A 24,119-nucleotide genomic window follows, 5' to 3' on the forward strand; every position below is an offset into this window, starting at 1 on the left:
GCGCGAGTTGGTAAGCGCGGCTGCGGACATAAAACAGCGCAAACAAGCACGAAAGAAAGGGAACAAAGCCACAGCGCTGGCTTCAACCGAAAGTCGGCTGAACTGTTGAGATTAGCACGTGGTTATCCCTTTGCGACACGGCGTGTACAATTGTCCAAGTGACGTTTGATGATTGTAGGGTTTAACGCGCCGACGCAACGCAGGCGATGAGGCGCGCCGTAGTGGAGGGCTCCGGATTAATTTTGACCACCTGGGGATCTTTATCGTGCGCCGAAATCTCGCACACACGGGCGTTTTTGCTTTTCGCCTCCATCAGAAAAGCGACCGCCGCGGCCGGGAATCGAACCCGCGACCTCGTGCTCAGCAGTGCAACCAAGTGACTTTTAAGAGCATTTTTTGTGAGTTACAATCGTCCGTCACCCCCACTTGAACCGCTCAGCCAGCATACGCATTTCCCGCCGTAGAGCGGGAAATGCGAATGCTGGCTGAGCGGTTCAAGTGGGGTTCAAGAACACCTACTGAGCGGTTCAAGAACACCTACTTGACACGCCAAATGCTCGGCGCGTCAAGTAGGTGTTCTTGGTTTTACGTTTTCTATCTAGTTAAAACGTTTATTAAAGTAAAACTGGAGCTGTTACCTTAATATATATGAGAGCTACAGATAACAATAATGTGTGTACACGTTTTGTATTGTAGCAATGGTGAGGAAACGGTGGACACGTTTACGATAGCGTGTTTACAATTAGGACGCGACCGAATTTATTAACAACTGGTTTTTAAGCGGAATTTTGGTTATCAAAAACATACACAGGCAGTTTAATTTTTTTCTGATGGCTACATCCTAATGCGTGTCGCAAAGGGTTGTACATCTTTCTTTCTCTCTGTTGTGGTGGTGTTACCTTTGTTTCTTTTGTCCTCGTCGTTTGCGCTGTTTTATCTTCTCAGTATGTGCGATGTTTTCTCAAGACGCGGTTGCTTTGAGCCTTTCCTATCTTTCTCCCTCCTTTCTTCTTCCACTTCAGCCGCTCTTTCTTTAATGCCCACATGTTGGTTTCGTAGCACAAGAAAAAATGTAGTCGTGCTTTGCTCGACGATTCGGGGAACGACCGGACGCGTGCTATATTTCCTGTTTCCGTTGACGCACCTGGTATCCCGTAATAGCGGTCGCTGGAGCGAACGTTTTTACGTTTTTTTTTTAAAGCGAGAAACAGGGCGCGCGACTGTTGCCCGCTTTCAATGACGCATGTGTTATTCCCTGAGCTGTGGCCGGAACAAATGTTTTGCAGCTGACAGAATTGTTTTCCAGAACAAAGAATGGAATCCTGCCGAGTCTTCGTTGGCATCGCTCGAAAATGAGGATCGAGGCTGATTTTTTTTTTTTCAGTTTTTGGTGATTTGTTTGGGTTGTACGTGCCCACTATTAAACGTTATGCGCGTTACTTTCGGTATTTTAGCCTTTAAAAAAAGGCCGCAACTTGGGAACGCGTCGTACTATCAAGCTTATATTTATTTTTAAGCCTCCACGAAGGATGAAGCCTGCCAAGATTTGCAACGGCTGTTCAGCCTTAGAAGCAGTGTTGGGCCGGCGGCAACAAATGCCGAGACGAGACGTGCCAGCGTTCTGAATTCCTTATCTCCAAGTGGCAGCTAAACCGTGGACGATGCTTTTACATAATCCAAAAATCGTGGACTTGCACAGTCGAGGGACGGTGTTGCTTAAAACGTGCGTGCCCGCCTGCATTTTTACCGCTTTAAAGAAAAAACAAACATTCAGAAGGACCATTCGGCGAATACATGAGCGGCGCCAGATCTAAAAGCAGTCTCGGTTTCGTTCTAACATCGTAGCTTCACTCAAGTGCAACTAAAAGCGCTAAATGTGGTGCACTATCTTTTATTGTATGTGAGATGCCGCTGCGCGTCGTGTATCGTCCCTCGATAGCACTGAAAGTAACATCGTACGCATTCTGTTTCAATTACAGAACAATTGTCAAGTGTAACTAGCACAGCGTGTACGCGTAAACCCACCATTCTAGTTTTTTTTTTTTTTTTTCGGATAATTTATTCCTCTGTGGACGCCCTCAACTCTGCACTGCTTAACTGGTTGCCAGAGTCGTTGTCGCAACTATCTGCCACAAATTCGGTTCCCAGCATCGCCTGTAGTTTTTCTTCTCTCCTAACGGCCTATTCTTTTCTATCTCGCGTGATTCGAGGTACAGGCAGGCAGACCAAAAAAGTTTCATCAAAATTCTCGCAGGGACGTCTTTGAAAGCGATCGCCGGCCTTCGTCTCCCCAAATGAATATCTACGCTCGCATCTTCCAAAGGAGAGGTTCACGCGCAGCGTCCTGGCAAGAGGCTTCGGAGCGGTGCGCGCGTTCCCTGCCGCTGCCGCGGTAATTAAATGGCGAGGGGCGCCCAGCGCGTGGGTGGCTCGCTTTCCGGGTGCTCGGTGGGGTGGGCCGGCGATCGAAGGGCCACTACTTTCGCATTAGGGCACTCTCGCGAGGAAAACCCTTCTTGGGGCGGAAAAGGCGAAGAAGAGCTCGCTGTCGACTCCTGGGCGTCCACCTAGCCTGCTCGTGCAGCAGCCAGTAAGCGCGTGTTGCCCGTGCCGGCAGGGGCGCGCCACAGAGGAGGGTGCCGAGGGTTAGCGGGTTTGCGCCCCGTGCCCGAAGAACGCCTTCTTATTAGTGCGCGAGTGGGCGTCCGACAACCCCTTTGCTTGCTCGCTTGTCTGTTGAGCGAGCCGCCGCGTCCTGAGAGCGGCGGAGCGATTTGTTAACACGCGAACGGGAGGTGCGATCGATTCCTCCTTCCGCTCACTTTGACTTGTACGTACTGCAAAATGGGACTTTAACCGATTCGTGTTAGGAGGAAAGGTTGCGGTGAGGAGTGCACCAGCATTGAAGCAATGCACGTGTTGCCTTCCTTTCCCCCTTAGCGTGTAGCAGCTGTCGCCATAGGGTCGTGCGGAAGAGAATTTGCAATTTCTGTGCGGGTTGTGCGCTGCAGCAATCGCTGCATCTTCTTAAGGGTTCTCTAAGAATTGCACGCTTACCGTCTGTTCGTGTGCAAAAAAAAAAAAAAAAAAATCAGGGTTATCCAAAACTGCATATCCTCTCTCTCTCCTGTGGTGCTCAATGCCGATGTCATAACATGGGTTTGCTTTATAATAAATTATAGTGACAGAAGAAGTATTCGCTAATGCCGTCAAGTTTTTCCATGAACGCAGTTCCGTCACACGCTACGCAAACAGTACATCTTTCGAAGAAATGCTTTGTGCTTGTGAAAAAGTAATCAGTAATCGGAATGCATGGATGAGGGGCCGAACTGTATACAAGCATCGGGGAAAGAAGCTTTACGTGCCGGGAAATACCGTATAGCGAGACTGAAAAGCTGAACGGTAGGGTCGTTGTTTTACAGTAAATGTTACCGATGAACTAATAGGTTTAAAAATGGTTTGAAAGTTTTGTCATTTGCATTTTAGGGCACTTGAGCACCGAACTGGGCACCTTGCTCCCATAAAACGCGCTCGCTTGCACGTGTGGCACCAGTGTCTTGAGGTGCAGAGTAACTGTAGGAGCCAATTCTGTTCGTGGTGAGAGTCCTCTTATTCGGAAAATATAAGTTGGCAACTGTCACGGTTTATCGTCTAACTTGGAGTTAGATTAATACTCTTACCTAATTTCTACAGCATCCACATTTTAAAATGTCAGTTTAGTACGAAATCTTTCTGTCTTTGTTCACTAAATTTTATCTTTCTTCCCCCTTGAAATATAGCTAATCCAATTTTAAAAGCTTGAGTGGTTAGGGAGAGCTCTTCCTTTTGCGGAGCAGCGCATATCCCACAGGGAGAGCCGGACTTAGACTCTAAAGCTTCTAACGGATAAGGGAGAACTCTTATTCGTTCAGCCAACCGGCCTTCGGCCCAACGAGGGTTTTCGATTAGCGTCTTCTGTGTTTCGGTGCCAGCTTTCCCGCTTTTTGAGTGCTGTAGGCGGAGGAGGCATGAGCGCTGGAACTCTCATCCGGCCACTCGTTCCGGTGCAAGACATGAAGCCGAGCGGCAGAAGGCGGGCCACAGTAGCCCTCGGCTTTTCAGCCCCACTCGAAAGCCCTCCTCCGGCCACGTGGTGTTTCTCTCGTCTTCCGCTGAACTTTCGTGGCTTCTTCGGCCGGGCACTTATCTCTGGCTTTTTTTTTTTTTTTGTCTCGTCCGCTTTACACTTGCGTCGCGCTGCATATTCGCTGCTTCATCTTCTTCCTTCTCGGCTTCTTGGTTCTGATTTCGCTACGTTCTGCGCCTTCTTCCACTTCGTGAGCGCGGGATCCTCGGCGCGTGTGCAATGGTGCGGCGAGAGAACCGATTTGGCCGTGCGGACGGAACTCACGGAGGGCGCAAAAAACGTCGCTCGAGCGAGAGGAAAGAAGCAACGAGAGGCTTTGAGGCTTGTGCGGCGGATCGCACTGAGCGGGCGGAACAGCGGAAAGAGGGAAGCCGTGGAGTAAACGCGTTGTACGCTGGCAACGGAGCGATATCGCCCTGCTTTGTATGTGCGCAAAAAGACGACGCGCGAATTTCTTCTCCGGCGTGGTTGGCGAGGACTCCGCAACGAACAGCTTTGTTTCTAAAAGCGCCGAAAGCTTTGCACGCTATTGCTAGTCTGTAAGCTTAGTATTGCGAGTTGTGTTTATTGATTTTAAAACTTCGCCCGCGAGTGCTGCGTGATGCGGGATGTACTGAACGTACAACTGGCTCAACCGCCCAGCAAGAAAACAATGTCTTTCTCTTCTTTATTTCTTTGTTCCGAACCCCAGCTGTTATGCAGGTGAACGTGTAAATATCTTTGTTTCTGCTAGTGCCAAAATTTTTGAGAATATTGCTTGTCCGTTTTGCCCTTTTATCTTTAAAATAAAGGACCTCGCTACGAAGACGTGAGCATTAAGGGGAAAAAATGCTGTCAAAGTAACCAAGGCAGGTATTGCGGTTTATTTTTGTGTGGCGCGAACGGAAGACGTTACGGTAAAGGATCACGGGCTGAAAGTGTAACGAGAGTGATTTGTTCTTCGTCATGCACTGAGGCACTGCAGACAGAGACAAGCCAGTGCAAACCGGTAGCTGTACCAACGTTCTAATCCTCAAATGGTTGCTGTTACCTCTTTATTTGTCTGTATTCTAAAGCGTTCCGTTTGGCCCTATGGCGTGTTCGTACGTGCCCAGGGTTGCTTATAACTAATAAAATATTGCTTAGAACGGAATAAGGGCTTCATCTCCAAGCATGCCCACACATATTTTCTCACAATACGCGAGATTTGCCGGCTAAGTGGCAGGCGCCTGGCTCCGTATTCAGACGTAAGCTTTTAATGTTCTATCAAGCGAAAAAATTGCCTCGTACTTGCTGTCCGCTACAGAAAATGGTCGCCACTATTCGGAGTAAATAAAAACACATTTGAGTACGTACGGGAATTTAGCCCGGGTCTCCCTAGTAGGAGCTAAGTGGGCTACCACCTCCCCCCCCCCCCCCCCCCTTCCCTCCCCGGGTTACCACCTCCGCCCTTTGGCAGCTGCAGAACAAGAGTTAGTGCGTCGGTGACGCCATATTGCGTGACAGGTGAACGAGACAACACGCGAGTAGAACGGGTGCTCACCAGTCAGCCACCAGCCATTTGGCAGCCGACGCGCCTCCTGGTGGCTCCCTGCGAAGTGGCGCGGAATTGGTAGCCAAATTGGGATTCGCAGCCTCTACAACTCCGATTGATTTTCATATCGGTTCAACCTCACCGTTCGAGTATCTGCTACAAAAACAAGCTCGTGGGAACACCATGTGTGTAGGCCGTACTCGGCTCTTGTCCTGTGTACTGTTTTCGCAGTCAAATCACCCTGTAAAAGCGAGCGAGACCTTGACGACTCCACCAGCGTTCAAATCTGTTATTCCATGCATGCTACGAAACATGCACGACTGTTGCCCGCCATCCTCGCAAAATACTGATGTCTAGCCTCCAGCAAAGATGGCGGCCAATTCGTTGTGCTGGGCCTTTCGATTTTGCACTTGACCGCTAAGAAATTCTGGAACCTGCATTAACGCAAGAAGAGCAACACGAGTTTGTTTTCTTCTCGTCGGGGTAAAGTTGCCTTACCGTCTTTCTTGGGTCAATGACTACGGCAAATAAGAAAAAAAAAAGAAATCAGATTGTTTCGCGCGCTGCTTAGTTCCTGCTTCCGTCGAACGTAAGCTCTGCTTCGCCGTCAAAGAATCGTGAAGGAAACCGCGCATTCATACACGAAAATCAATCTCGCTGTGCTGAGCATTGACTTTTCCGATAGCGCCTCCTGCAGACTTTTCGTTTTTTTCCCGTGTGGACGTTTGTTACTGTTTGCTTCGTCAGGGTTCCAGCATAAAATACAGATAAGAATTGCGTGCAGAATAAGAATAAAAAAAAAAGGCAGTCCATGGCTTTCCAAACACCCGCGTAAAAAAGAGCGAGAAACACATGTTGTATTCATATACTGCCATCTTAAATCGCACTTCGAGAGAGGAAGGAGGCAGCGCGCTGTTCCTTTTGTGCAGAGCACACGGGGGTCCCATTCAGCTGTCGACGCAGGTGTCAGCTGCACCGGCGAACACCTGAGCTTCTTCGTACATCTTCATCTCGTCCCGCCGCACGGGGAGCTCGGAATCAATCGCGATGGATGTTTTCTTTGTATGCGTGTGCGCACGTCTTCCACATTTTTTTTTTTATCTTTCGAATCCTACGTTTGCTTCCGTCCGTCGCCCGGCACCGGAGAAAGTACGTAACGGTGCAGCGAAGCTTGTGTTTTTTGGGCGCGAGAGAACCGCGGATTTGCGGGCGGAAAGAAACCCTGAGGGGGATGATGTTCCTCCCCGAAGCAGCATCCGAAGTCGGAAGACAAATCATCGCCGGCGCTACGGACGGAGGTGGAGCGGCGCCCGGCCCAGACACGTCCTTTCTCCTTCGAGACAGCCGGGTGCGCGGCGGCGTAGGGAAAAGGCGAAATGCCGTGAAAGTGGGGATAGAAACGAACGGGAAAGGCGGGCGACGAAGAAGAAAAAACGAGAAGGAAGAGTTCAATAATCCAGCCGGCGCCGACGCTGGTTTCCCTGCCGCGGAGGATGAGGAGGAAGATGTTGCCGGCTGCTTCTGCCGAGCTCAATCGATTCCGTCCGGCGGCGGCGGCGGCCGGAGAAGTACGCTGTCCGAGATATCGCCGCATCGGCGGAGGCCGTCGGAGAGTAGCCCCTTCGCCTCACGGCAAGGGTGTGCGGCGGCCCAGTGGCCAGCGGGCTGCTCTTTCCGGGACGGCTGGCAGTGCGTGACTCGAGTGCTCGGCTTGCTTGTTCCGCGTCTCGTGTAACCGTTCGGGCGTGATTAGTCCTGGATGGACTGCGAGTCTTGATTGGCCCCTCTCTCCTGCGCGCTACAATTCTTGGTGCGTTGTTTGTTTGTTCGTTCGTTATGCGGCAAATACGGTACGGGATCTTCAGATAAAAGGCCACGTTGGAGAGGGCTGCGGTAATTTGTTCCTCTGTTGAAGTTCCTTACCACGCTTGCGAGGGCGGGTTATCATTGGGAAAAAAAGTTTGGATGCACTGAAAATTTCGAACACTTCCAAGGTTGTGCTGAAGCCTTCGGAGGGGTAGTTCTAGGCCCCGTTTTCTCTCCAATGTTCACCATAGAATGTGTGGTGCGCATGCAGCTTTCATATATACACTGAGAGGAAAGACAGCGGTCAGGGAGGCCATGTTTTTTTTCCCTTTTCCTTTGAAGATATGTATTTCGAAATGTTAGGAAACAAGGGCAGTGGGGAAAAGCATGCACTATGCTGGGATCCGAGCGAACAACTCTCGGTAGCACACGTCCAGTGCTTCAGCTATTTAGCTACCAAGGAGGCGGCTGCTTTCCCTTCCACTTTTCGGTTTATTTATAAATATGAAAGTTTACTCTATGTCCGTCTTCTCTATCTATACCTGTTCTCTCAATGCTGTAATCACTGCAGCGGTTTTTACTGAATCGCAGATCTTACCGTATAGTTTTAGGCTTCCTTTATTGACCGCATTATTTTCGTACACGGTAAAGTAGGTTTTAAGGGCGCCAATGACCTGCTGCCTCATAATCTGCTGCCAATGATCTGCTGCCCATGATCTGCTGCAAAATGCTGCCTCATAAATGGCGACGGTGGCCTTACATGCCCGATTTCGGCAGCACAGTCGTCGGACGCGCATGCTGCTACAACACGCGATTTAAGGGTTCGAAGACTGCGGCGGCTGTCTTTTTTGATGGATGCGGAATAGAAAAGCGTCCGTGTACGCTCCATTTGCACCTCTCAAGGGCGACTCGTGCTTGCCCAAATCAATTCGGGGCTCTTACGACCCTCCTCTTCGGTACATTAAACCGCAAATCTGCATGGTCACACGCGTGGAGTTAGGGCGGCGGGCCTCTTCAACGGCTTATCGCTGGCGCAGCCCACACCAGCGAACGCTTGGAAAAGCGCTTGCGCCCTCTCCCTTGGAACGGGACTGCGCGAACCGTTTCGCAAGTGTCTACCGATGGAGAACGAAGCTGCCCTTCCTAACCATTTGATGCCCAGTGTTGCTCAGCAGCAAGAACCCAAACAACATTCTTTTTCTCCCGGGCTTTGTGGGTTTGGGAAATTTAACGTCATATGTCCGTAGGTACCCGTACTTTCAAAAAGTGAAAAGGGGAGGGAAGCACCTATTTTTGCCCGCAAAAGCAACCAGACTTGTTTATGCGTGCCGACTCGCATCGAGCCCGGCGGCTCGATGGGCTCGGGAGAGGTAAGCGAACTTGTGCAATATCGTTGTTATTGCAAACGATAGCAATACCAACCTTACGTTTATGGTCTCCACTTGAACCATAAACCATGCTGATCACGGTAGAATTCTTGTTCAAGTGATGCATAAAGCAGAAAGTGTTTCTTGTTGCCCAGGAGTAACCTCATTGTGTTCGTCCTAATGAACCTGATTTTTCTGACTTCAAATTGGTGATGTCTGGAGTCATCTTAGGTCTTAAAAATGTTTTCGCGGCCTTAAGCATACAAATAAAGTTTTGGGAATCAAAGGGCTAACTGGTGTGCGGGTGCAGCTGCCGTACTGCGTGGTGTGCCGGACTGTGTTCGGTTTCTCCTTACGATTTCATTGTGCCATCGTAGAATGTTTCGTAGAACATGGTGAACGCCTACTTAAAGTCACAAATTTTCCCGTGATGCACAATTACGTTGGCATTCCTGCGTCACGCGCCTTCGAAGGCCTTAGAAGAATAAGAATAACACGCGTATTAGTTCCGCTTGACTACGTTTTAGCCAGTGCGGTGCACAGAACGAACAGGGCGACATAGATTAAACCACTGAAGCTTCATATTAAGGGGTGCAATTTATTTTTACCATGAGCAAGGCGTTTTCGGTCCAATAAAACCCGAGATTATCCTTAGAATCTTCAAGGGGGATTTGTGACCCTGTCTCTGTAGCGATACAGCCACTCATAACTTTTGTGCGCAAGCGTAAATAAAATATACGGATAAGGGGATAAGCGCTATCCATTTTCCGTACGCCTCCCTTTGCGATAAGAAATGGCACGCGAGACACAAACGCGGTGAAGAAAAATGTCGCCATAGTTCGTGGAACCCGCCCAGCATTCCTTGAACTTCCCACAGATCTTATTTGCCCCGTTCGCTATGTTCGTAATGTTCTTTTTTTTTCACTTTCACATCCCGACTCTCCTCCTCTCCCACCTCGTGGGCGGCTGTCTTCTGAGCCGGGGAATGATATGTGTGCCGGCTTTCTCCTATTAAGCAGTGGCATATGACTGACGCGAGTCCCCCCCTTCTCGGCGTATGCAGTTGCCCTCCGCGCTTGGCACGGCCACGTCCGTCTCACGTTTATATACATAGGGAAGAGGGCTGGGGAAGAAGACGGCTCCCTTTCTTCCTTTTTTTTCCCTTCACAGTGGCACGGCCGTAATCCGACTCCCCTAGGGAGTCAACCGCGTGCTGCCGCGGCGGGAGCGGGGAGGATGCTGCCGGGGCTTCTTTCTTCTCCCGGCGTCGAAGGGCAGTTGAGGATGACGCTTGGGGATGAGGGGGAGCCGACGCCGGGATAAGTCTTCTTCGTCGGCGGCGTCTCCTGTCATCAGCGCTCGCGCCGCCGTGCTTCCTTTGGTCCCGCTCTTCTTTCCACGCCCACCGCCGCCTTGGCTAGTTCGCGCCTGCCTCTGTGCGCGCCCTGTCTCGTGGCAGAGAGGAACCAAAGTGAGGGGACGCTGAAGAAGAAAAGGACCGCCGTCTCCTCTTTGTGGCTCCCGTTCGCTGTAGCTGCAGTCTCCTTTCGCCGTCTCCTATTGTCGAGCGACGGCCGGGACGGCTCCTGTCGCTTTGCTCGGCCCGGTCACGTTGCCTGCCACGGGCAGCGCACGTGAGCCGGCGCAGCACTCCTGCGCACAAAACCAAACTAGAAGCACGTATGGGCGGAATGAAGGAAAACCGTAGCGCAGTTCGGGAGTAGAGTTACTACTATGTAAAAAAGACGTGCATTCATAGGCGCTTTCAGACTTATTCGTAGCTTATACGACGTGCCTGGCTCAATGCTGGCGACGAATAGCATTTTCGCGAGTCGAGTGTTACGTCTAGCGCCTTTTCTTCTCTCACCTTTTTAATACAGTCCTCTGCTCACTCCTTCTATTTCCCAAGCGCATAGTAGACAACCTGGTATATAAAAAAGGGCTTCGGTTTTAGACGTATAGAGCGGCGCAACCATTTTGTTTGAGCCGAAATTTCGAATAGAAAAAAAAAAGGCGATTGGGACTGGAAAGCATAGCTGCGACCTTTTTAAAAGCGAGCTATACTTCTAGCTTATCCAGACAGCTAGTTTTTAACAAACGCCTGCTAGTTAATAAAATAGGGGGATGAACGAAGGCATTTAGTAACAATGAGACAAAGGGCCAGAAATCAGTCTGGGCAGCCATTGGTACAGTATAACCTGTCTGATTATTTCTATTCATTTTGAGGCAGTTTTTACATAAAGTCTTCGCCCTTTAGTGCAGAGGTTATCGGGCCTAAATCATTTCTAGGGTGTCCTGTCTCCTTGGTCACGTAGTCAAGAAAAAAAAAATCAGCTATGTGCTAAACGGTACGAAAGCAGATCCGGGAATATCACGAGCTTTATGTTGCATGTATGTGGAAATTACACCATTGTCGGCAATGCAAAGGGAAGCCATGTTATGAAATGAACGTGAAAGTGACTGGGGAGGATGAAGGGAGGGGGGGGGGGGGGGCGGGGCAGAGTACAGGGGGCGAACATATTATGGCCTGACGACACGCTCATGTTGGCTTGGTTCGTGATGCGAAGTTCACCGTCCTCAAGAACTGAGCTCACAATCATGATAACAACATGACCTTTAAAAGTCAGTATCATTTCTCTCTCCCTTCCCTCTCTCGCAAACATGCGTGCATACACACACAGCGAAATACTAAAAATGGTTGCGGCTTAGCTAAGCTAACCTTGGATATGCAAAGCAAAAGCTTGGCTTAGTCTGGTTAAGTCTTGGTTTCGCTTGGTTAACCTTTGATGTAGATGTATCGCCGACCACGGCTCAAAGTCGTTCGGTCCCGTGCAACGTTCACAGAAGGAGGCCCGCCTCGCTTTCGTTCTCGGTGAACGCGGCGCAAGATGAGTCACATAGCCCGAGACGACCCAGCGGTGCATGCGTGGGAGGCTGATGCGCTTGGAGGGGTGTGTCGCCGGGAGTGTGTCTCCTGTCAAAAGGTTAACGTGCGCATCCTCCGCGGAACCGCTGAACGAAAGTAGTAAAGCTTTGCATTAAACACACACACACACACACACACACACACACACACACACACACACACACACACACACACACACACACACACACACACACACACACACACACACACACACACACACACACACACACACACGCACACGCACGCACGCACGCACGCACGCACGCACACACACACACACACACACACACACACAAGAATTGATAAACCCTATCAGATTAGATTTCCAAATGGCGGAATAAAACTAACAGCAACAAGATCCCCAGTATCAGTATCTTTCAATTCCCCTTGGTTGTGCGGAGATGGAGCCAAATTCTACGAGTCCGATCATCGGATCGGGCCGGGAAAACTGGCGCGATTTTCTGCCCGTTCCTCCGTTCGGTTATTACGGCGGGGAACAACATACGACGAAGTCGTGGAGGGGATCAGCCGAGCCCACGTCCGGGAACTCAGAATCCCCGTAATACCTCTAGGAGACGGAGAGCGCAATATCCCCGTGGCAGATTCGACACAGCCGGCCGGCCGGATGATGCCGCGTCACGAGGCAGGCGCGCGGCTTTCGCAACTAGTCGTGCTGCGGGAGGATTGGGACTCGGAGCTCGCTGCTGGGAGCGAGGGTGGCAGACCGCGCGACGTCATTTATCTCGACCCGGCGTGTACGAATGCGGTTCGTTTCTTGTGGGCGCACTGTCGGCGTGTCCGGGGCACGCGCTGGGGGGGTTCGGACCTCCCCCGAGTCCACGGGGGGCAGTGTGAGCGATGGGCGCCGGCCCAGGGGCTGCAGTACTTTGCGGATGAGGAACGGCCTCGCTGTCGCCGATAAGGAGCCGAGTAGATGACGTCGCTTCGCGATCCTTCTCTGTGTTTTGTTATTTTTTTTGGCTGCCTAAATACGACGCTTGCCCATAGCACAATGACAGGATCGTCCAGTTGGAGAACGGGGGTTTGAGAGATAAAAAAAATGTCCGGCGGGAGAGGGAAAAAATCGCGCTAGTGCAGTCCCGGCTGAGTAGACGCGCCGAGCAATAAATTTGCGAATCGGCGTGCACTACTGCAGCGTGTACTAATGCGGCGTGTACTACGCTTAGCGAACACTGGGACGACATTTCCTAGAAGAACTAAGGCAGATACGCGTGGCTTGTTCGTAATCCACCGCTGCGCTGGAGACCTGAGTTGAAATTGCCTCTAAATTTCCCTCACCTTCATCCAATGTTCGATGTTTCGTTATGACAGCTTAAATTGTACAGTAGGAACAGTAAATTTCTATGCTTATCCTCCTCCTCCTCCTCCTCCTCCTGGTTTTGCTGTCGGCGGCAGTGTAGCAGCCCTTTCTGCTGACTTGCAGCGCGCCACTCAGATAATAAACATCTCTCGTAACTTGTTAACCATTTTTTATTTATTCCCTTTCCTGGCCAGTCTAAAGCAGAGTTTGCAACTAGGATAATTACCGTATGTAACTCGGTTGTGCTTCACTTTTCGCCGTGTGATACAGGCCGTGCCGTCTAACGTAGCAAACATTCTTTTAAAACGCCTTCTAACAGCGTGAGTAACACGTCATACGAACACTCTTTGCAGGAAGGGCTCAAGGTAAACCCACAGCGCGAATGTTAAAATTTCGACCGAAGTATTCTGAACAATATTCAATGAAGTGCCGAAAGAGCGGGAAACTGGCGAGGACTGAAGAGTTATTTTGCATTTAAATTCACAGGAAATGCATGGTGGAGCGAATTAAAGAACAGACAAGATCCGGTAACAGCCGCGCAGAATTTGCCAATCATTGGGTGTTGTTTTTGAATATGATAGCCGAGTTTTCCGGTGCAGTATCAGCTATGGGACCCTCGTCTGGGTATACCTGCTCTTGTAACCTTCATCTTTTGCAAGAGTCAATAAATTGTCTTTCGTTCTTTCTTTTCTTTACAAAAGAATTGTTACCTCGCACGGGGAAATTGCTGAGCCTTTTTTTCCCGCATTATACTGGCGAAATTTTATTCTCTGAGTGAGTTCTGTTTTCTACTACCTCCACGCGTTTCCGCGCTCGTATACGAGTCATAATGCCGGTGGTGGTTCTTTGCAGCCTTCATTTCCCGGTCGCTTATAACCGAACCCCTGATACACGACGCCGCTCATGTCGTAAGTTTCCGGTGTGAGTAAGGTGTTCGCGCCATGACGGGGAGCCACTTAGCGTGGATTGCTCATTTTTTTACGAGTGTTCTCTTCTTGTTGTACCCCTACCTCACCGCTCGTTGTGTGCGCCATCGTAGCGATACAGCCAGCAGAATCTGCGGTATCGTATTACTACTCGATCGTGTGCTAGCAACTGCGTCCGTGCTTGTTCTTGCGTGCGCTGTGCCCGGGGCCGCGATGCTGTCTCATCTATTTTCTCTTTAGCTCCCCACGTTTAGAGCGGGCGGCATCGTATCTATTCCTCCGTCGAAGCCGTTTGTTCTCCCCCGGCAGAACGTGCACCAGCTTAGGGAAAGCACATTTTTGTTTCCCGGGGCCACATGCGGTGAATTGACCACGCGGATGACTTTCTTTGCTCCCCCCTCCTTGTCTTATGGCGGAGTAGAAACGGCGTTCGCGAGAACAGGCTGGGTGCAACCAATGCGTGGGCAGCTAGGCGCTTATCGACGAGCGCAGAAGGGCTTAGGGATATTGAAATCCGGTTTGTTCGCGCTCATTCTCTCGTGGCGCGCATTGAATGCGGGCTTGCTTTCTCTTCGATAAAGCCTGATATACGACTTGAGCACGGATAATGTGGTTTTACGCTACTGCTCATTATAGCACTTTTCTTAGGGGCGAAGCACCTTAGGGCCTCGCTTTGTCCGTGGCTTGTCCCTTGGCGTCCGTGTACAAAGTGTTGCGCAAGCGCGAGGAGCATTGGATTGGATTGGATTGGAATTGTATGCACTGTACACACGCGTTGTCACTCATTTACATGCGCGAGTGGGCAATGCCACTGGTGATTTACTGTAAAAACGATCCCCTGCATGGGCCAGCATCTTGTCCTGCAGTATGAATAAATGAAATGAAATAAATGAAATGAAATGAAAAGGCGAAAACGCCCGTGTGTCGAGATTTAGGCGCACGTTAAAGATCACCAGGTGGCCAAAATTAATCCGGAGCACTCCACTGCGGCGCGCCTCATAACTCAGGTATAGCTCCAGCACTTTAAGCCCCATAACCCGAATGTAGCGTTTAGTTCGTAACTGAGTAAATTGTGGCACATTGGCTGCGTGCCGGCAAAAGAAAATAAGAGAAAACTGCAGCCTGTATTGCAATCAGAATAGCGCTTTTCATAGAAATCCCTTGCTGGACAGTTTTGAATTACGCAAATTTATTCAGTTCCATTTTGACATTCCTGACAAAGGGGGCCTGATTTGTAAAAGGCGTGCGTTGTCTGAACTGAAAGCGCTCTGCGCTGTCTTGGTGTCATATATTTAAGGCGGAAGGTTTTCATAAGATGAAACCCGATTGGTCTGTTTACTTTTCATGCTCTTCATCCCGTGTTAGGCATCGAAAGAAGCGCGTAACGACGCACTGCGCTTGTGTCGGAGAATGGCAGTTCCTATCGGTTTTCTTGTTATCTCAGTTGTTTTCTGTCTAGCCTTATTTTGTGCTTTCTTCTTGTACTTGCTACATTCCATTGTTAGTTCTCCCGAGTTTCCGTAGTGTTAACAACCGCGCTTCCTCCTCATATTCTGTAGAGCGAGCTTTCTTGCATAGGTGGTGTTGTTGCCGGAAAGCCAGCTTTGACGAACCGCCTCTTTTGCTCCGCTATCTTTCCTTTGGGTTGTTTGACATTTATAAGAGCCATAAGAACAACACGTTAACGAGTATACATACGCGCAAGAGTTTTCGTCGGTATTTTAAATATTAAAGTACCTATTCTTCGAACGCTTCTAAATTCGCCGGTTCTACCAATGCGCCGAGAATTCACCTGGCACTGGGTGTTTAACCAACTCACCTTATCAGCTGTGTCGGCGCTTTTGGCGACGTCAGTCTGTTGCAGAAGCTGTAAAGGAGGAAATAATTATTAACAGAACTGTACACAACGAGGGCTTCATCTTTTGTTGCGTCCGTGCGTCCGAAAAAAAAAAAGAAAAACCCGCTCCTGCACACATACACACTTATGCAAGGGACTCTTGTGGGGGAATTGACTCATAATGATTACATTAGTAATAGAATAACCATAATGTTAAGCAGCGTAATAAAGCAGACTCAAACTATAATCAGTATTGTAATTACTAATTGTCCAAGAATTAATAACGTGCAGGTAATATTCAATTTGTATTCTTGTGATAGCATGAAAAAAACCACGTATTAAAATTTACCAGCTTTTTGTTGAAGTTGTTTCGAGGCTAAAATTAGACACGTGACGGGCTTTTCGATTATCATTCTACTTAAGTTCGATTGCGTCAGATTTACTCGCCTCAAACCGAAGGCAAAAAGGTAACAAAGTGCGTTGTTGGGCTAGTTAGCCGCACACGAGCTGAGCGCTATACGGACATAGCGATCCGTTCGTGTGCGTCCTTCCTGTTCGTCGTCGATGGTTGCGCTACTCACTCATTGAAAACATACGGCAAGTTTTATTTCATTTAAATCAAAACAAACTTTCCGCGTGAAAGAAAAACCCCTGCGGAGGGAGATAAAAATACTTTGCCGGGCCCAACTTGTTCTCCAGCTTTCGCCTCTGCTCAATTCAAATCACCGATTAGCCGGTAGGAACTGGAATGGCAACGAGAGACGGGGGAAAAAAGGAGCTGACGCGGAAAGGACGCTTCCGTAAGACTAGGCCACGAAACACTTTGGCGCCAAATTACCATTCCGCGGCTGCTTGGAGGTACACGGAGCGGGCGGTGCCGGTGCACCTGAAGACGAAAGATGGGACAAGAAAAGAAAGCGGCCTAGAGAAGAAGATAGGCTTGGCCCGGGGCAAGGGGGGAGCTTCCGTTCGCTCAACCCCGTTCGCTCTTCCCTCGTTGCTTTTTTTTCTCCCCTACAACGTCTCCTCGGCGCTTGTCGTTTAGCGGCTAGCCACCTCTTTTCTTCTTCCTCTTTTCATTCTTTTCTGTTCCCCGCTGGCTGCGTCTAAGAAAGAGCGATGGTCTCGCGACTGACTTCTTGCTCTTCTTGCTTCGTGCCTGCGCAGGAACGTAGGAGGCCAAAATGGGAGCAGGAAGGGATTTGTAACCCGAGCGGGCTACGCAGAGTCGCCGGGTCGAGAAAGTGGTTTATTTCCCGTACCTTTCCCCGCTCTGCCCGTGTCGCCTCTTTTTTCCTCCGCGTGTTCGTACGTGTACGCGCCATCCCTTGCCGCACTTATTGAATGAGAAGGCGGGGCGGCGGCTAATGAGCGCTGGTCGCCGACGAACCGGACACGAGAGAGAAAGAAAAGTAGACGATAGAAGAACGCGTGGGAGGCCTTGCGCCGGCAGAATGACGTAATTGCGTCTTGGTATTTCGCCGTACGGAGGCCAGAGGGACAGAAGCCGACCGGCGAAGGGCGCAGGCGTTATGTCTGCTGTATTTTGTCTGTGCGTGTGCTGCCACGCGCCTTTTCTGCTCAGATTAATCCGTGTCCAGTACGCGCCTGGTCTAACGAGCGCCCTTTGCGCGACTTCCTCCAACGCGGTCGGGCTAACAGAACCAGACATGCGGCGTAATGCCGGAGCGGCTAGAAGCTCTGTCGCTGCCTGCTGCTCAGCCGCTGTACCTTGTGTGTTTTTTTTCTCGGGCGGCTTATCAGACTATGCATGTTTGCTGACGTGTTTTTGAGTTTTTGAGACCGGAGATTCGCGGTGTTGACCACTACTACTTTTGCTGCAATACGTCGGACGGTCTCTAACGTAGCAAGCCTGAGGCGGCAGGCATTTAGTACCAGCTGCTGAAAAAAAAAACAAAAACAAAAAACAGCTCTATTGATAATTTAGTCTTACCTGCCTTATCTGCCTATACCCACCGCGGTGGCTCAGTGGCTAAGGCGTTGCGCTGCTGAGCACAAAGCCGCGCGTTCGATTCCCGGCCGCGGAGACCGCTTTTCTGATAGAGGCGAAAAGTAAAAGCGCCAGTGTGTACGAGATTTCGGCGCACGTTAAAGATCCACAGGTGGTCAAAACTAATCCGCAGCCCTCCACTACGGTGTGCCTCATCGCCTTCGTTGCGTCGGCGCGTTAAACCCAACAATCATTCAATCAATCATAGATTAGTCTCAATATGTCTGATAGCCACTTCATATCCAGACTTTCATCTAAAATGAGCTAGGTCAATGAGTAGTTGACCTAGGCATGAGATTAGCCTTTGTGAGCTTGTCCAATCTGCGCACTGATACTACATAACCCGACACACCACCATTCTATATCCGTTTTATACACATTAAAGAAGCCAGGAGGACAAAATTCAAGTTTGGCTCATTCGAAAGGCTGTTTTGTCCCGATAACAGTGATGCCAGTTGTATCGCAAACTTCAAGCAAATAATCGGGCCATTAAAATGAACAGATCAAGCAGAGACGACTCCCCGGCCACTTTCCAGCGATGTCTCCATGACGTCACAGAGTCTTGTTTGCACGATTGCCGGCCGCCCGCCAAAGCCACCGCCAAAAAACAGCACCGGGCGATTGTAGCGGGTCCCCTCGTTCTGCTTGATTGTATCGCTTTAATGATAATGTGGAGTTCATGAACGGCCAACTAAGCTTTAGAGACGAAGCTTCTTACGGAGTGGGGCTGTCGGCGTCTCATGTCGTCGTCGTAAGCGTCCTCTCATGCAGTCACGGAACTAAAACAGCGGGAAACTCGTTTACGCCTCGCGCTAGAACGCAACGCGTATAAAAGAACCCACTGGGACACACGTTTTCCAACGCCTCGCGCTAGAACGCTTCGTGCTTCAAAGACACGAGACCTTTACAGAAAAGCTGTATACCTTTGCTCCCCAACGGGTCCATCTCCGTGGACAAAAATGGCAAGGCGCCTAAAATACATTTAAACACTGCATGCTTCGCCCCTCCCCAGGTTTCACCTTAGTGGAGATGGCCCGAATTTTTTTTAGTGTTTCCCTCTGCTGCGTCACTGCGGACGTCACTGTAGCGCGAAATTTGCACGTTTCTCAATTTTTCTCGCGTTATTTTGGGGGTTCAAAAACCGTCTTTCGTGGCTGTAATGGATCTGAGGGAGTGAGTTGCCCAAGTCTAGTTCTTCCAGATTGAAAAAAAGTTCCGTTTTATCTCCGCGGCCTCTTCAAATGCTATGGTTAACGAAGTGACCGTTCTCTCATTCTTCCTCCCTTCTTTCTCCCCGTGCAGCCTGCGGCGTGCCCCCGGGAGTAGCCGCAGCCACGGCGTCGGTGACGCGTGACCCCGTGCGGAGCATGTGGGCGCAGGTGCAGCTGGCGAACGCCGCCAGCGGCGGCGGCGGCAGCGACGCGGGCGCCAAGGATGCCTGTCCTGCGCCCAGCTCGCGCTCCAAGCACGCCATGTGCACCTCGCAGGACGGCTGCTTCTACCTGCTCGCCGGACGATCGGCCAACCTGCCCCTCAAGGACCTCTGGAGGTTCGACCCCGGTACGTGCTGCTACCCTGCCTTTCGATGCCTCTGCGCGGCGGCTCGTGGAAAAACGCCCCTTCGCATCATCCGGCTTTGTGTGCGCGATCGAGCTTTCTGTCTCCAAAGAGGAAACCGGTCTGCCAGTCTGCAATGCTCCATGTGCCGTACTTTCACTGCATAAGAGATTGCTGTTCATAAAAGGCCTAAGTGCCTCCATACTTTTATATCACAGTCATTGTATTGCCCCTAAAAAAATAACCTGAGCAATGCATTTGTAATAGCAGTGAAGCCGACTGTACGTGATATTCCTGGATATCGTGAATTTTATGGAAACATTTGCGTCTTATCGGTATATTTATTAAATGGCCCTTGGGCCTTTGTAGCATTGCGCCGGGTATAACACTAAACGGACTGGAAAAAACATACGCTTGCAAAGACTGCGCACTGATAGCTCTTCACTACAAGTGAAGTTACAACACACACACACACACACACACACACACACATATATATATATATATATATATATATATATATATATATATATATATATGCGTGCCAGCAGGTAACTGCCGCAGGGTATTTGGTCGGGCACTGTGCGAGGTGAAACTGCGAATTCCTGTTTGATAAAACCACTATTCCGTTACGATCAAAACATACGCCCACACGGGAGATTTCCGAAGCATTTTCAATGTTGTCGGCGCGCGAAGGAGGGATGTGTTAGCTCACCTTCTATCGCACCCACCACACGTGAGATGCACTTTTTGGAACAGTTGCTGTGAATGCAGCGCGTGCCACCGGAATGGTCTTTCAGACCTATTAGTCGCCTCTTCCCCTTTCCCTTCTTTGGCATTATCGTTTTTCATAATATTTTCTTCGCTTTTCTTGTATATACATGTCGCTTAATTTATAATAAACAGTTGTCAGCGCGCAGTCTTTACGTCAAGTGCATGCGTTATTTCCAGTCCGTTTTGTGTGACACCCAGCGCAATCCTACAAATGACGTTCAGCCAACTAGCCCGACACGAAGCGTTAATAAAGCCCTTGGGCCACCATACTTTCACTTTAAGCCTCTTATGGCGCCTGAAAAAATTGTTCTCTCAGCAGTGAACGTGTGTTTAATGGTGAAGCCGGCTTTAAAGTTGCTCGTGTTTAGCTTAACGTTTTTTTTTTTTTTGACAATTCCCTTATGGGGGTTTCTGCGATTTTCTTCGTGCATTCCACGGGAAAATATAGCTAGGTTCTCCTTACGGTAAATTCCACGCTGACGCTTTTGTGTGCTTTCGTGTTTCGGTCACCGCCTGCTGTTTTTCTAGTTCGCCCTTCCCGATTCCCGCGCTTTCTGCATTTCCCTTTCGTTATCCCGGCGCCCCTCGCCAGCAGCAGCCTTCACCTCATTTCATTTGCCACCATCTCGCCTTGTTAACGCGTAACGCGGGGCCCCATTTCACTGGCGCCGCGCCAGGCTATGCTCCGGCGCGCCGGCAGCTCATCAATTAGGGCCCCGGCGCTAGAATCCCAGCCGTTTTTCCTTTGCCAGAACTGTTGCTCGTATGTAACAGAGCCACGGGGAACTGCAGCGTTTATTAGTGTTTCGTCCAATTTCGTTTTCCACCCTTTCCTTGTATTGCTGCTGTCATATCACTCGGTTTATTACACTAGCCATTCATGAAGGAGGAAAGTGAGAATGATTTTTACATGCCAGAAAATTTACCATCCCTTCGTGACGAAAGTTGAGGGAAGCTCGAAAGCTTTCTCACATCAAAACTGCCTCAAAACCTTCGCTAAAAGTGCGTCCATGCATCTTTCTCTGAAAGGTCGTCGAATCGATCGTCAAACCTTCGAAGACCCAAATCGCCAATGAAGAACGAACCCATGCGGCGATTTTTCGCGCACTAAGTAAACGCATTTACGAACGATCCAAATGTATAGCCATCAGTCTCTTGCGAGATTAAGGTATACTATTGTACTCCTTCTTCATAATCGATGCGTGTATTGTCTTATCTAGGGCCGTTCCTCTTTCGCGATTGTGAAGTAACCGCTTTGACACAATGGAAGCGCGCTTTCACCGTGCACGCTTCGTGTGTCCGGAGATCTTATCAGAGCTTTTCGGTCGACCGACCGGTCTACGGAGAAATGCATTAGTTTTTTGACAGTACACCATCGGTTCCACGAAGAAAGCGTTCGCTTTAAAAACGAAAAAATCGACCTTATATTTGATGGATTGATTTTGGGGGTTTAACGCGCCGACGCTACACAGGCGATGAGGCGCGCCGTAGTGGGTGGCTCTGGATTGATTTTAACAGCCTGAGGATCTTTAACGTGCGCCGAAATCTCGTACACACGGGCGTTCTTGCTTTTCGCCTCCATCAGAAAAGCGGCCGCCGCTGCCGGGAATCGAGCCCGGGTCCTTGGGCTCAGCAGCACAGCGCCTTAGCCACTGAGCTACTGCGGCGGGTCCACCTTATCTTTAATATTTTCAAAGGTGCTCTGTAGTCACAACGTTCTTTTTCTCCCACTTTGCAAACAGCAAGAGAAAATTTGACATCCACTTGAATTTCAGCCGCACGGCGACAGAGGAAGGCTATACAGCTTTCTCAGAATCTTGAAAAAGTTTCTGAAACTCTCAGAAGTTGAAAAATTTGTCCCGGACCAGGATTCGAACCCGGGACCACCGCGTAACTAGTGCAGTGCTCTACCAACTAAACTAATCAGGAGGCTAGTCGTTTGTAACGCGAGAGCGGATTGATTAATAGCTCAAAGTCGAAGTGAGGGACAAGAGTTAATCGACCAATTTTGGGAAAACCCCAAGGTGGAGTAAGTTTCTGCGAGGGAAAATGCGACATCCACCGGAATCGCAGCCGCAGTACGGCTACTCCAGCTTGGACGTATTCCTAAAATGGTCGATTAATACTTGGCAAACAGAGCACCGGCTCCTTCGGGACCAGTGGTCCTCCTTTTCCAGGAAAGGTTCTCTGCTATACTTAAGGTGTCACGTTAAGGGCAAATTATTAGTCGTCGTGCAAAAATGAAAGCGCCTACCCTACGCGGCACTCGGTTGATCACGCCGGGTGGCCTGCGCGTTCGTAAATCGATTTGGCTGTGTGTGCAACGTATGTAGAACATTACTATTCCCTGTGGCGGTGCCTTGGACAGTCGCAATGCTATGAAGCGGACCACGAGTTACCTTTTCTGGTCCACTGCATTCGCATTTTTTTTTTACATGATGAAGAAAAGGGGGAGGGGTCGCAGTCATTATTCCTGCCTCTCGTCACATTGCAAATGGCGCGTTGCCACGGCACACATAGGTGGGCAATGCCCCATGGCGCCATTACCCACCACCGACGACGACGCGGCAGAGCAAATGAGACGAACCATCCATGATGTGAACAGTACATTGTTGAAAATTAAGCGCGAACTATAAAACACGCACAAGAAAGAACGACGACACTGGCGCTTACTAACAACTGAAAGATTTATATCACAGAAAACACACATATAAATTTACCCTCAGGGCCACCGAAACCGACACGTGTCACCGCTGCACATGCGTATATGTGAGTGAGACAATAAACTGGGCTCACCCCCGTATCTATACCCTCTTTCCTGAGGGTGTAGATATGTTTTTTCTGTGATAATAAACCTTTCAGTTGTTAGTAAGCGCCGTTGTCGTCCTTCTTTCTTGTCTGTATTTTATAGTTCGCTCTTAATTTTCAACAATGTATGTTCACCAACTAGCTCAACTCTCAATTTTACTCCATGTGAACAATGTACAGTATATCCAACTTATAGCGAACCCGGTTTTAACGAAATGTCGGCCATAAAGGACAAATCTTTGTATCCCGTTGCCATTTCTATACGTATATTGTATGTCCAGATATAGCGAAAAATGTATATAGCGAACCGATTTCCGCTTCTCAATGTGTTCATTATAAGTGCGGGCTGGACTGTATTTACTATAAGGGGGCCATGAGAGAGCTCGAGTGCATCGACTCTTTCTTCGTCGTTGCCGTCGGTGGTGTGTCCCGGGGCAATATTATAAATGAGGATGAAGAGAAGGAGGGGGATGAGGAGGAGGAGGAAAAACCTAATAATACGCAAGAAATGGTTAAAGGGAGGGAAATGGTGTTAAACATCTCTAGCGCGGGTGGTGTTTTCCTTAGTCCGGGATCCCATTGGTCGAGGCCGCCGCCCGTGCCCGCTGGACCAGATCCCGCTGAGACTTCAGGTCCGAGCAGCCGGACAGGGCCGCCTCCCAGCCCTCCCTTGTCGGCTTAACCCGGGCTTCTTTTGCGGCATTATATTGGCAGACCCGCATGGTATGGGCATTCCAATATAATTGCGCGTGAGAAGGTCGTGTGACGACGGAACGTGCACGAAATCGGCGAGATTAGCTCGGAAAGCGATTTTGCAACGACGATTTATTAGGCGGGTTCACACGAAAGACGACTTTGGAAAGGCATCGAAACCCTTGTTATCGCCATGTCTTCGCAATGAACTCGATACGCGACTATTTAATGAGTGGGCCGAAGTTCTCGTCTAGGTGCAGCTTTGATGGGTCGGAAGAGGCGTCCCGCTATCTTCGCGAGCCACTGCACTTGCAAACGTCTCCGCTGGTCAAGTTATCGTCCTGATGGAGGGGCCAGTTTAACGGCACATCGGACAACTCCCACATTCACGCCCTGGGCCCTCGCCCCCTGCTCGCCATTCGAGTCTGCGGTCAAGTCGCATCGTAGTGCTCGC

General features: G+C 49.8%; 1 protein-coding gene across 1 annotated transcript in view; it reads left to right on the forward strand.

The window, feature by feature from the left end:
* The window catches only part of LOC144170197 (uncharacterized), a 109,741-nt gene that overhangs the window by 18,681 nt on the left and 66,941 nt on the right, over positions 1 to 24,119 (forward strand). The window contains exon 2 of the mRNA XM_077699827.1: positions 19,136 to 19,393. Coding sequence (XP_077555953.1) covers positions 19,201 to 19,393 — 193 coding nt within the window. The 5' untranslated portion in view covers positions 19,136 to 19,200. The remainder of the gene's footprint in view (positions 1 to 19,135; positions 19,394 to 24,119) is intronic.

The sequence above is a fragment of the Haemaphysalis longicornis genome, unplaced genomic scaffold (genome assembly GCF_048455015.1).
Source record: "Haemaphysalis longicornis isolate Haplotype H1 unplaced genomic scaffold, Haemaphysalis longicornis Haplotype H1 scaffold_2, whole genome shotgun sequence".
NCBI classification, from domain to species: Eukaryota; Metazoa; Arthropoda; class Arachnida; order Ixodida; family Ixodidae; genus Haemaphysalis; species Haemaphysalis longicornis.